Source organism: Rhagoletis pomonella, unplaced genomic scaffold, assembly GCF_013731165.1.
Source record: "Rhagoletis pomonella isolate Grant_MI unplaced genomic scaffold, Rhpom_1.0 Rhpom_scaffold_00011, whole genome shotgun sequence".
In the NCBI taxonomy this organism is placed as follows: Eukaryota; Metazoa; Arthropoda; class Insecta; order Diptera; family Tephritidae; genus Rhagoletis; species Rhagoletis pomonella.
Window position 1 is genome coordinate 27225057 of NW_023458565.1, and position 14146 is coordinate 27239202.

The 14146-nt window shown below is 36.7% G+C and overlaps 1 protein-coding gene across 2 annotated transcripts in view; it reads left to right on the top strand.

Annotated features, from left to right (window-relative positions):
• Positions 1 to 14021, top strand: part of LOC118747057 — a 36414-nt gene extending 22393 nt beyond the window's left edge. The window contains exons 1-3 of one of the 2 annotated variants that reach the window (XM_036481048.1): positions 12986 to 13095; positions 13172 to 13295; positions 13782 to 14021. In XM_036481048.1, coding sequence (XP_036336941.1) covers positions 13008 to 13095; positions 13172 to 13295; positions 13782 to 13929 — 360 coding nt within the window. In that variant the 5' untranslated portion in view covers positions 12986 to 13007 and the 3' untranslated portion in view covers positions 13930 to 14021. Of the gene's footprint in view, positions 1 to 12985; positions 13096 to 13171; positions 13296 to 13781 lie in introns of those variants that run through there. The other variant, XM_036481049.1, reaches the window with a different exon arrangement.
• Positions 14022 to 14146: the final 125 nt, after the last annotated feature.

Genomic DNA, 14146 nt, shown 5'->3' on the forward strand with positions numbered 1-14146 from the left:
ATAAAGTGTTTGTTGTGTGAAATAGCGCCGAGAGGTTAGTTCAATTTCCTAACTTTAACAACAAATAACTTAAAAACTATAAGTCTGCTGCGGCTAAAAGTATATATATTTGGAATCAGGAGAACGCCCCCTACCCCCCTATAGCCACCTTTTTTTTGTACGCGGGGGATGCCAAACTAAAATTTTCCCCGGGTGCTAAATACAGGAATTACGTAAAGTGAAAATTGAAAAATTAATTACAAATCTTTGGCTTACGAACAAACTTTAAAACTGGACGAACATTAAAGAACAAGCGACGAACTATCGATTGCAATTCAAAAGTTAGCACCTCGGTCGGGTGGGTCTACTAAAAAGTTCAATCAAAGGAACGGGTGAGTCATGTGAAAAATTTTTGCTAGTACATGCTTATCTGGGATTACAAAATAGAAAAATAATTTGAATTCATTTTTTGTGCGGTTTGTGTCACAACTAAATCGAATATGTATTATAAATTAAAATTTGATTTCCTTCCTCCCTGTGTTTTCGCCTTCTCCAATTCCGTATCCTCAGTTGAATTTTAGCTTCGGCGAGTGTTTACTGCTCGTTTTTCTCCGCTTTGGTTCTAGTGAAAAGTTTTATTAAATTGTGATTTAAATTAAGTATTTAAGTGCAAAATGTGTTTTGTTAAGTGTTTGTAGTGTATAAGCCAACTACTGAACAGCGGTACATGTCTCTAAACAATGCCAAATCTTCACGAATGTTTAGTATGGATTAGCCACAGATTAGACAAGTATTATAGACATGCGCCACTGTTCATAAGTTGGTTTTTTTTTCAGTTTTGAGTTGTGCCGTTGTTGGCCGAGGACCATCGTTCATTTCTATGTATGTAAGTATGCTTGTGTTCATAAACATGTTGTATTTGTATGTACATACTCATGCGCGTACTAATGAGGTCTCGCATTTCTACGCTTCTCAATTGCCGCTTAATCTGGTCAACAGAACGGGTGAGTCCCCGAAAGTGTTTAATATTTTTTTACATTTTTATTGGACCTTGAGTGAAAGATTCTGTTATTAGTACATACTTCATTATATACCTTGTTTATGCCTACGCAAGAACCGCATTAACAAAAACCCAATTTGACTCAACTCATATTTCTTTTGGGTGTTTATATGTATGTAAATGCCTCTGTCTTCAAAGCGCTCTTAATGAAATCGTATTCAAAAGCAAACTAAATCTGCTGTTTTCATTCGAAATTTGCTTAAATACTATTTTGACGATTCACCGAAATGGGGGCGAACAATAAGTCAAAAAAAATAAATTATAATAAACATTAAAATTAGGAACGTACCGCACGTATAATAATATTGAGAATTTCAAAATTCAAAGTTTAAATTAGTTTTTTGGAGATTTCATACAATTAATAAGTTTGCTAAGGATAATACGTTCATCCGAACATATGACTAAACTTCCAAAAAATGTCGAAGATGTGAACTGTATGAGTTGATCAAACTTTGATTGCGTTTTCCCATAAAATTGAAATTTTGAACATAAATATAATGTTTATTGTGTGAAATAGCGCCGAGAGGTTAGTTCAATTTACAAACTTTAACAACAAATAACTTAAAAACTATAAGTCTGCTGCGGCTAAAAGTATATATATTTGCAATCAGGAGAACTTCCTCTACCGTTCCATAGCCTCCTTAATGCGGAACTCCGGGGATGCCAAACTAAATTGCAGCCCAAACGTTAAACGAACTATCGATTGCAATACAAAAATCTTAATATTTATACCAATCAGGTGCTAACGTCGATTGGGTATTTGTTTTATAACCGAAGGAACAGGGTGATACAAGAATACAATAATTGTGAACATATCAGTACTGCCAAATCGCAGATATTTCAACGTGGCTGTACTAAGGCGACCTGCGTGACATCTTCAGTAAGTTGTTGTAGGGTTTGGTAAAAGGGGTTCTCGATGTATTCAAAAGTACTGGTAGTTTCTTCCATTTTCACAATCTAGCAAAGACATACTCCGCGTTTAATATTTCCTTTTTTATTCGTATCTCAAAATTTCCCTCCACCGAATTGCACTCTGTCGGTAAAATCAAACGCTGTTCAGCCACATTTGAAATTTTTCCTCTAGATAGCGCAACTGTCAAATCTATGGTTAATGCAAAAGTTCCCAATCAGTGATGGAAAAGTAGGCAAAATAGTAACATTTTTGGAATTTCATTCTCAAAGGCACTTTTGGCACAATTCCACCTGTTTTGACACAATCATAAATTATATAAATTTAGCATAAAATGCCAAAATATGTATAACCAAAAATCACATACAACATTATAGACTAAAAAACACCAAAAATGAAAATTAAAAGCACTAAAAAACTAAAATAAGGGCCGTGAGAAATATTCCGTTGCAGCTCTTAACAAAACGCTGATCTCTATTATGAATACGCAATACGGAAAGTAAGTTTTCGCAACAACAAATTTTTAATTCAGAAATTTTCTATTTTCTGATTCTAAGTCTGCCGGTTTACAGTCCTTTAAATAAAAATGCAAGTTTCTGCAAAATCCCGTTGATTTTTGATATTTTTTTTGCTGACGGTGTCATACATTTTCATCCGTTTAAAAAAATTTCGAGCACACTTTATAAAAAAAAAATGCATAAAATCGAAAACTTGGAATCTCTCTAAAAATCATGAATTAATAGTTGTTGTTGTGGAAACCTGCTGAATTTTTTATAATTTTTTTACAAAGTTTGAAATGTCGATTTGTGTACATATATAAATATATGTATATCACAATATGGTGATTGTTATATTATGAGTAAGACTTTTATATAAAATCAATAAAAAAGTAAGCAATGAAAAGAGTAGCCGAAACTGGTAAAAATGTTTCACTGCCATTATTTCGCATATTTGTGTAAAAATGTCAGAATAGTTATATCGGTGTATTTCCCCTCGATAATTGAAATAAATACTGTGTTATTTTACTATGAATTTATGTATGTATATATGTCTAAGGAATCCTTCTCCAAAGTGATTTATTATAATAACTCAGTTAATTAATAATTATTATATCACTTCAGTGTTTAGATATACTATTTATAAAAATATATTGTTCTTAAAAGTCCTTAAAAGAAAGCAATTTTAATTTTGTAGCACTTTCATCTTTTTTTCGGCACTATTTTTGAATACCATTAGGCACATTTTTAAAACTCGAAAATCCATCCCTGACCCCAATATTAAACACCACGGTTGCCAATAGTATTGGCATTTATTTTATTAATTCAACTTATAATTTCCCTCCAGTACTGCTGGAGTCAATCGCTACTTTTGAACCGCTACTGCACCGACTACTAGGTAGGTAGCTACTCTATTAATCCGTGGTAGTGCACATGGTAGTGCAGAGTCGAACCCGTCGTAAGCAGAATAGCGAAAAACTACGACAGAGGGCGCCCATAAATCACGCAAGTGACTACTTTAGTAACTCCCGGTAGTGCAGAGAGAGCCGATGGTGACTACCGCCTAGGACATTGCCTTGTAAAAGTAATCGATGAAATACACTGCAAGTAGTCGGTCGGTAATTGGCGGTGTTTATCAGGTAGCTACCGATTCAGCAGTCCTGTAGTCACTCCCCCGTACTGCAGGGTTAGCACGAGTTCTACTCAGTAGTAGTGGAAAATTCCGATTCACAGTCTGTTAGACATGTAGCGTTAGAATAGCGGCTTTGATGATACCGTTTGATGGACGTGTGATGGGCCGTGGCCGTCGATCGCAAGCCTCTGATGCGCTCTCGAAACTACTCGAAAAAGATCTGGGGATACACCGGCACATCTTCTGAGACGAAAAATTCCCCTGGAATGCATAGACATGTGCACAACACAAGGTCAGCAGGTGAAGCGTTTAGGTCTTCGTTGAAGGTAGATGCGAAGGAGTACTATGGGCAGGATTGGCGGCCAGGGTGCTTGAGCGCTGCACATCAGGGCTGCTTTGAGTGTTCTATGCTACCTCTCCACGAATTCATTCGATTGTGGATGGTAGGGAGATGTTCTGATGCGTTTCGCACCAATCATTCGCGCCAAGGTCGTACATAGCGCAGATTCAAACCTGGAGCCCCGATCGGTGGTTAAGGTAAGGGGTGTTTCAAACTGTGCGATCCAGTTTGAGTCAAACGCAGTGCACACGGTGTCCGCTATCATATCCTTCACTTGACTCCTGGGGTGGGACAACCGATGAACAATGTCGAATGCTTCTCGTCGTAGATTATGAGTTTACCGTCGATGGATAGACGAAGCTCTTCATCGTCTTGCTGATTCTGCTGAATTCTCTCGGCGCTGAGGATAGTTGGCATGCTGATGCGTAAGTGCTGGAGATGCTCCTCATGAGACTCATACCCCACAATGAGATCGTCAAAGAAAGCCAACGAAATCCACGCTTCTCAAGATGTTATCCATATGACGCTGGAAGGCCTGGGTGGCATTGCGAAGGCTAGATGAATCCCCAAAAACTCAAAAAGGCCGAAAGGTGTCATTACCGCTGCCTTCTCGAAGTCGTGTGGGTCAAGCGGAATCTGGTGATACGCACGAACCAAGTCAGTTGTGGCGAAAATTGTCTTGCTGTGCAAACATTGAAGCAATTCTTCAGGAACAGGTACTGGGTAGAGATCGGGAACGATCTGCGCGTTGAGTTGTCTAAAGTCGCTAGTTGTACGTCAAGCTCCCAGCTTTTTGGGCACCATGTCAACCAGGCTAACCCAGTTGCTACGGGACGGTCGTATAATGCCAAGGTCCAAAAAAAGACTGAAATAATCTTTTGATGCCTTGATTTTATTACCAGATAATCTGCGAACCCCTTCAACCCCTGGAGTGACTCTAGGTCTGGTGATGTCAACAAATTAATGCAGACGCTTAACATACCTGTGGTCAGAGTGAACGTCGGAAACACAGTATTCTGCAGGGCTGGAGGCATCGATGGGCTCTCTAAGTAATCCTATTGTGGTAAAAGCAGTGACCTGATGGGCCTGTGGTTCGAGATCGTGATCGAAATCGGCTGCTGCTGCTTTCGTTAAGCTTGTTCTATAGCTCGGAGAATAATTCGCTAGAGTCTCCATGGATTTCTCGAGGTTGAAAAGTCGTTGCTCAATAGTGTTTCTGACATCCAGATTGAAAATCGTCTTAAACTGTAAGGCGCCAGTTGAGATGACCTGTACCTCTAAGAGTACTGGAGACTGGTTGACATGACACGAGAGCTGGTATGATTCTTCATGGCGTTGTCAGGAGCTTCAGCCAGCTCATCAAATGTGCGGTTGTTTTTAACAGCCTTAAGGATTTTGCACACAATGTCTGGTAGCAGAGCCAACCACCAGTTGGGAAGAAGTTCTTCCAATGCCCTGGTGCCGGCGAGAGTCCTCATCTCTCTCAGAATTTGGCTAGGTTTACGGTTTCCAAGTGCAAGCTCTGTCAGGAGTTTACACAACTGGCAATCAACTAAGTCAGTGACGTGTTTGACAAGTATATTTTTTAAATAATTATACTTATCTTGTGGTGGTGGTGCCCTGTGGACGTCGGATACCTCTCTTAGAACCACAGCTTCAGGGCACCGACGACTGCCTGATACATGCTGTAGTCATTTCTGATTTTTCGTAGGGCGAATTGCGCTTCGATGTGAATAAACCAGATCTCAGGATCATGTGATTGTCATAATGTGTGCGTCACTATTGGCCTGGGCGCTCAGATATGGCTGGTCCACTGAATAGTTGTTGTTGTAATTGCTTGGCACTGCGTTTTTATTGGTGGTTGCACAAGGTGCAGATCACCAGGTGGCACCTGGGTGTGTTTTATTTGTTGCTGCAGCACCTGCGGGGCTCTACTTGCTGCTGTGTCTCTTGATGCGCCTACTGCTGTTGCAGTAAATGCTCCGGAGTGGCCTGACCAGTTTGATTTGGACCGCCCCGAACAGGCGAGTGATCAAGAGTCATCATTAACGTAATCCGCAGGGATCGCGTCGGTTTCACCAATTACGGTCAATGCGAAACTACCTCAATTCAAAAGGCACTGACTGATCAAACTTTTCTCCTAAAAAATGATTGTCGCTCATACAAACGAAAGAATAAAGTTTATGAAAGCATATTTTATATATGATATCTCATGATCCACTGATCGGATCTTAACCAGATAAGTATGGGAGCACCTTTTGCGACACTACCTTTCCGATGCAAAAAGAAAGAAAGAACGCGGTCCAAAGTTATGCGGTAACATACATAAAAAAAAAAATATTCCAACGAACTGATAACCTCCTCCTTTTTTGGAAGTCGGTTGAAAAGATTCTAGAGCCATAATTATTTATGCCCTAACTGTGTCCTACAAAGTGCCAAAAAGTAGCTATGACCCGTTTGAAGGATGTTTCTTATGAATTTGAAGTAAGCTTTCCAAGAACGGGCCTAGCTTACTACACATTCATACCTACTAGATCTTGCTTTCATTGACAAGCATACCCAATTTTATCAATATCTGTATATTAGACTGCATCACTCCCATTGAAATAATAAAATCTATTATATTTTACGACTTTCACCAAAATATTTCGGAAAAATGTTAAGATTTACGTGAGCTGGAGCGATTTGAAAATACCTCCAAAAATGGAGTTTTTATGAATAAAAATAGTTTTTTAAAGAACTTTAAAAAAAGTCCCCTCAGATGACAAAACAATTTAAGCTTATAAAATCTGCATAAAAAAATTAAAATTTTTTCAGCGGAATCGTAATAATGAGATTTTTGGTGCTGTCAGGTTTTAAAAATACAGGATTCCTTTATACTTGTAACAATATATCTCATGAAGAAATAATTGCTTCACTTCCACATTTGACTTCATCTCGCTCTGGCACGGCAACTGAGACGTTTCCATATTGTTAAAATTTTTTTATAAGTATACCCAGAAGAGATCTATAAAAGTTGAAAGAAGTTTTCAATCGTGCATCCGAATAATTTATACACTAATGGATCTATCGTAGTCGAATTATTATCCGTAAGTCTGTACATATACACGTATGTATGTAAGTACATACATATAAAATATAATTGAAAATGCTCATTGATATAAACTGTATAATTTCATGAATGAGAACTTCAGGCGCCAGTCGATGCCTCAAATTGAAAATTTTCACTATTTCAATACCGCTTCGCTTCAACTTAGAGTCCCACCGAACGCAGTACCGCACTCTCAATATAAAATTATACTTTAGCAGCTGCTGCTGATAGTGTATATGTGACCACCAACAAATTTACGAGCTAATAATTTTACTACTAAACACTCATCTACATTTTAAAGGCGATAACTTTGACTGTCTACGACATGGCTTCTTACACATAATGCCACTAGAAAAGAATAAAGCGCATGCGCAACGTGCCACACCATGTGTTATGGCAAGAAACCACACAACGTGCCACAGACCTAAATAATACACATTTATGTACATTTGTATGTATGTATGCATTTACTCTTCCGCGCGTGTACCTGTTCCAACTCCATACGAATATCTTCGACGGTAACTAATAAAAATACCTGCACTTAAGCTGACTGCCTTGCAATGCGTCCAAATGGGTAATAAAATAAATTTTAACCCATACACATCCACCATGGAATGGTGGGAGAAATGCAACAATAACAATGAACTGCAACACGACAACAATTGATAAGTGTTTTAAAGGCGTAAGTTCAAGATATTAGGCGAGCGCATCTTTGTGGAGTGTGTGTTGTTGTATCATAAATTCGGGTTTTATCAGTGGCCAATAATTTGTGTTAATGTGGCTTTTATTACACCGGAATATAGACAAGTATTACAAACACAACTGTGAGAAGATATTTATCTAAGCGGTTGCATAGGCACGTGCATATTTCTAACTTAGGTCAAGTTAATCGGAAGTGTGCAATTAGACAATTAAGCAAATAAGCTAAGTGATTATTGTAAGCAAGAATATTGTACCTGACGACGCCAAATAATACTAACTGAAGAGGGAAGAGAGACGCGGAAATACGTGAGTGCGAAGAGCTTGAGATGCTGACCTACAGCAAAAACGCCCACATATTTTTATCAAATTGTGGCGTTAGACCTCGCAAATTTACCATAGACCAAGTATTTACAATACGCCAAATTTAGGAAAAGACCCGCGAGAAAATGATCGACACGCACCACCTATTTGTCGACTTTAAAGCCGCTTTCGACAGCACTTAAAAGGAGTTGCCTATACGCCGCTAAGTCTGAATTTGGCGTCCCCGCGAAACTGATGTGGCTGTGTAAAATGACGTTGTGCAATACCACCAGCTCCGTCAGAATTGGGAAGGACCACTCCTCCGAACCTTTTGATACCAAACGAGGTTACAGACAAGGTGACACTCCTTCATGGGATTTCTTTAAGCCTTTATCTGCCGCGGAAAAAATTAGCATTACCTAAGGATGAGGTGTCAAATGAAAGGGATTGGCCTCTACAAACGCACTAATGTTTTTTTTTTTTAATAGGGTTGCCACTTGTTCATAAAATTACTATATTCAATCATAATAAGCGTAGGCATCAGTTCCGCACCGTCACTGTTACAAGAAAAGACTTAGCCTCTACATGTGCGATAGCGTATTATTTTTCTGAGGAGGGTTGCCACCTATTACAAAGTTTAAAAAATAGTTGGTTGGATTACAAAATGAGATACCAAATGAAGGGGCCTGGCCTTCGCACACAAAAAAGCTTTAAAAATTAGCTATTTGAAAATAATTATCTTTTTTTTTTGAAGTATAATCTGTATCGATAGGTATATTATCTTTAGTACTTTAAATTCCTCTAGGATTGCCATCTGTCTAAAAAATTATTAAATCCACACTGTTCGTCGGATTACAAGAAATGAGGTGTCAAATAAAAGGGTTCGTTTTTTAGATGTTCCATCCATAAAGTATTACTTTTTGAGTAGGGTTACCACCTATTTAAAAATTATGTATGTATAATACGCGAGGGAATTTTTTGTTAATGACATTAGATTTGCCCAGTTCATTCAATCAAAAAAAAATGAATTGTCACGGGAAAAGGCTTGACCTTCCGATTTGCGGTAAGGTTTTATTTTTCGAAGAGGATTGTAACATGTGCGAAAAAATTAAAAAGTGTGGGTTGTTCATTAGATTACAAGAATTGAGGTGTCAAATGAAAGGGTTTGATCTCCACATGCGCAATTATTTAATATTTTTTAGTAGGGTTTCAACCTGTTTAGTTGTCAATCGCATCTTATTTAATATCTACACTTTCACGACGAGGCCGGCTAGTGTATGTATATTAAAGAAAAGTCGTCATCATTCAGTGTAATTTTCTCCACTCCCATAATTTGACGAAGATAATCTTGTAGAGGTGCTTGAAAAATTTACATACATATGTGTGTATCTTTATACTTTTATATATGTATATTTATATACTATCTAAATACATTTATCTAACATAGATATACATACATATGTACTTATGTATATGAATGACTGATGCCGTTATTTCTTTGAATTTAACTACAACTAAAAAAAAGGTTCTTCTAGTCTCTACTAAATTAGGATTATAAGTAAATCTGCATTTAATCGCACTAAATACAATTTAAGTGGAATAACTTTCTGAGTTGCCAGTATCCTACGACAATCCTACCACGAACCCTTTTGTGCTCGTTTGTTTGTGCTTGGCAAATATTTACCTTTGCTTTTTTTCTCATTTAGGCGCACCAAAAAATAAGTGAATGAATGTGAGTACATATATACATTTCTATGCTAATGCATATTCGTAGGCAATTGTATGCATATTGCACATAAATAGAGCAGAACAACTCGGGCAAGCAGACAATTCGTCAATTTTCTTTTGTTTTACTTTCCCATCAAAAGTCAAATGATTAAATGGAAAATTTAGAAAATGGCATTGAAGCAAAACACAACACAACACAAAAAACAAAAAATGCCGCACAATGCACTGAGTCAACAAGCAAACAAACACATATCTACATACATGCATAGGAGTACACAAATACATACATACAAATACTTTTTAACAAATAAAATCACCCACAATTGAAGTTACTCATAGAGAAAAAAAACAAGCGAAAAACAATAGAAAGACAAATATGTATTTATGGAGCGCAATGAGTAAAGAATAAAGAGACGAGGGAAAATGTTAGAGAGGTGTCGGGGGTATGGTGACTTTTTACGCATTTCTATTTGCGCTGAGCAAACTAAACAGAAGCGACAGCAAGCGTGTGACAGCAAGTCAATGAATTGTCAAATGGGTTAAATGCTGTGTATTCACAAACAGGCCTCCTCGTAGCCGACACGGCTGCCTGGTTGTGTGTCCCCTGCATTCCGAGCAATTGCAGCAGAGTTCAATGAGTGCATTCGCTGTTTTTGATGCAGTGCTGAGGTGAAACGATTAATTACTGTTACTAGGTGAGAGAGATACCGTTGGAGGAAGTGTGGGTGAATGTTGATGGCACACGATTAAATTAACCAATTCAATCAGGCGTATCGTTCTTTGGAGATACATAAGGGCTATTCGCGATTTGGTGCATAAGAGCTGACAAATTTATGCAATTGCAATTGCAATTGTGAGCGGCCTTTATTAAACTGTCATGGTAAAGCTTTTGCAAAACAATTTTTGTGCATCAGCTTTGGTTTTGTTTATGAATGCAATGCATAGCATTTTTATGCAATGGATTTTAGGTATTGCAAATTTGTCAAGCCATGACAAATGCAAATGCGTGTATTTTGTTTGTGTATTGCAAATTTGCATTGCAATGATGCTAGGCCATTTGCACCGGATCGCGAATAGCCCTATAGTATACATAAATGCATATGCTATTTGTAGTACGTACAGCTATGGCCAAAGATTTAGTACCCAAATTTAAAATGATAATGTTTGCAACTTATGTATGTTTGTTTATTTATTTTTAATAATTTTCATTAAAAATATAATTCAAAAAAAAAAACATATAATTAAAAGTTTCAAAGCTTGCACAAATTTCATAAAAATTTATCAAACTTCGAAAAATTTTCATCAAAATTTCAAACTTTTCAACCCGAATTTTTAGAAAATTTTTGGGTATGCAGTGTTTTGGCCCATTCAATTTTAGTCTAATGAAGTGCATGTTTCAAGATTATCGTTTATTTTTTTCGAATTTTTTTTGGTCGAGGGTGCTGCGCAATTTCTTCTATACAAAAATAGATTTATTAAAACTATGCGCAACACCCTCGAAAAAATATTATTGAAAATTTTTTTAAAGACTGATTTTTTTTGGGAAATTTGGGCAAGCATTGAAATTTTATTTATGTGGTTTCTGTTATAGACTGAATAATATTTCAAATGAAAAACATTAAACATTAAATAAACATCAGTTGCAAACGCAAAAAAGCTAACTACAAGTGGGCTATTTTTTATTAATTTGATTTTTTTTTTCTGCAGGGCTATTTTATCATTAAAAAAATAAAAAACATTTTTTAAACAAAGAAAAATAGCCATAACTTGCTAAAATATCTTTTCCCTATTTACATTCTCGCCACCTTATGTCAGCAAGTGCCTATGTAAAAGTCTATGTACAAAATATTTTTCTTTTGTTCTCTACATGTTGTAACTTTCTTTTCTAATTATTTACTTGTAAATCACATTTTACCCTACGCATGTATAAAGTATTTTAAACAGAATGGTTGGTAAGCTTTTGGCCTTTTAAAATTGTGCTTTTTTTCAGTTGGAAATAGAGCGGAAGTGTTGTACGCTTGGCTGCCAACACACGGACGATTTTCTGTATATGTATATCAAATCACACTATTATACATATGAATGTACTTGAAAATGTAAGCAAATATGTATGTAGATGTATTTTAGGATAATGACTTGTCAAACTTCTCAATTTGACTTAGTATATTGTACTAGATATTGCTTTCTTAGAGTTAGAAGTATTTGTGTTGTAGTAAGGTAATTGATTTTCTTCTCATAACCGAAAAAAATTGCTTGTTAGCCGCAATCAGCTCATAAGCGTGTAAACTGTACCTACATTTAGAAATATATTTTTCACATTATGACCGCGCAAACTAAAAAACATTTACCCTGAAAACCTGAATATAACTCGTCAACTGTAGGTAAGGGGCTCACCTGAACATCAATGAAGTTTTCCATTGTGTTGCCACATTGTAGATTTCTGGAACCATAACTACAGGTAATCCGTATGAAGTAAGAAAAAGCGCTAAGTGTTTAAAATAAAGTTCCGCAGGCGGCTGATGTTCAATTTAGAGAATTCCTCGGAATACATCGAGCCGAGTTGTTTGAACCTTGGTGTGGCGTAAGCCGGGCGGCTAAGAAGAAAGTGTTGAGACGATCTCATCTCGTCCTCCTAACAACAATAGCGGCAGTAGGGTTCCGTGACGTAGGCTATCTGTGAGATATACTGACAGTTCCTGATTGAATACACCTTCTTCAGTTCTGTCGTCTAGCTTCGATCCATCCGTGAATATATTTATTGAAACTTTATTCCAGAAGCTTCTAATCTCCCATTTACAGCGCGGCGGGATATGTGTATAAAAGGATCCTTCTGGAGCCAGCCACGAAACGCTTCGATCTATTTTTTTCAATAAGAAATTGAAGTTCTCAAGAATTTCTAAGTGCTCGTACGCCAGTTGGGAGGAGAAACCTGAGGCGGATTAAATCGCCGATGGTCAAAAGTTGCAATAAATCTCAAATTGATATATGTACATACATGCCTACACACACAAATTGTATATATTTTAATTATTTTTGTACACATTTACCGTCTGTAACATCTGCTTGAAGCATAAGTAAGTATACAAATTTGTAAATTATTTTCTTATCATCCATGTCAACAGCTGACAACCCATCGATTCGCGAACTTGAAAAATCTGTTAGGCGATGATAACCTTTGCGACGCAAATAGTTTGTAAACAAAAAATAATCGAAATTTTAAAACACAGCCTTTCCGAGTTAGTTGAATTTGAGTAGCACAAGCGACAAGATGTTCAATAAGATTTTAATTATTTGCTTATGCTTTATAAGCATAACTAAAGCTGGTGTTTATACAGAGCGTTACTTTAAAGATCCAGGTGCATAAGCGATTGGAAATAAAAGTGACTCGAAATTTGAATAAGTAATAAAATTTTTGTTTATACAAATTTTTAGCACATCCAGGCAAGTGTGTCGTCAAAGATAAGGTGCTAGCGCCAGGACAAAGTATCAAGCATCCGGTAATGGATTGTGCACAATTTACTTGTGATAATGCACAAGGGATGGCAACCATTGAAACGTGAGTGGGTTGAATATTTACATTAGTATATATGTACATTAGTAAAATATACTGCATCACTATACTTATGTACATTAGGGTGGTCCAAAGTTTTTTTGCAGCCCCCTCAGAACTTAAGAGTATTGAAAAGAAGGTGAACCGTATTTTGAAGTTTTGAAATCGGTAAATATATAGTAAAATATTTTAGTTAAGTGTGCATCATATTAGTTTTTGAAGAATTCTGAAGGAAAATATTCTTATTCAGTCAAAAATGATTTGTTTATACCGCTTTTTTTTAGCAATTCTACAAAAAAATGTATTGTCCCCTTGTCTCCTTATATTCGATATTCTTAAGTTCGGGGGAGGAAACGGGAAATTGCAAAAAATCGATTTTCCTGTATATTTTTGGACCACCCTAATATATACATAGATACAAGTATATTATAAAGTGAAACAAATTTTACTGATTAAATTTCATACTACATTCTCTCAACCATTTACTCACAGCTGCGACCCGGTTAGCGCTCTGCCTTCTCCGCTCTCTTTGATTAAGTACGATCCGAAAGATAAACCGACTTGCAAGTGGGGCGAATTCATCGACACAAGTGCTGCGTATCCGGATTGCTGCCAGCGACACTTTTCTTGTGTGCTCTGAAAGGTGCAAAAATGTTGAATACAAACAGTAAAAACTTATCATCTAAGTTGAATTTAGAATTTCGTCAATATAACAATTTGCTATAATAACAAATCGATATAAGAAACATTTTAGCTTTGAATGACACACATTTGAAACTGTGTATATGGGGTATATCTGCAGTGATTCTACCAAGTAACGGGTGATTTTTTTGAGGTTAGGATTTTCATGCATTAGT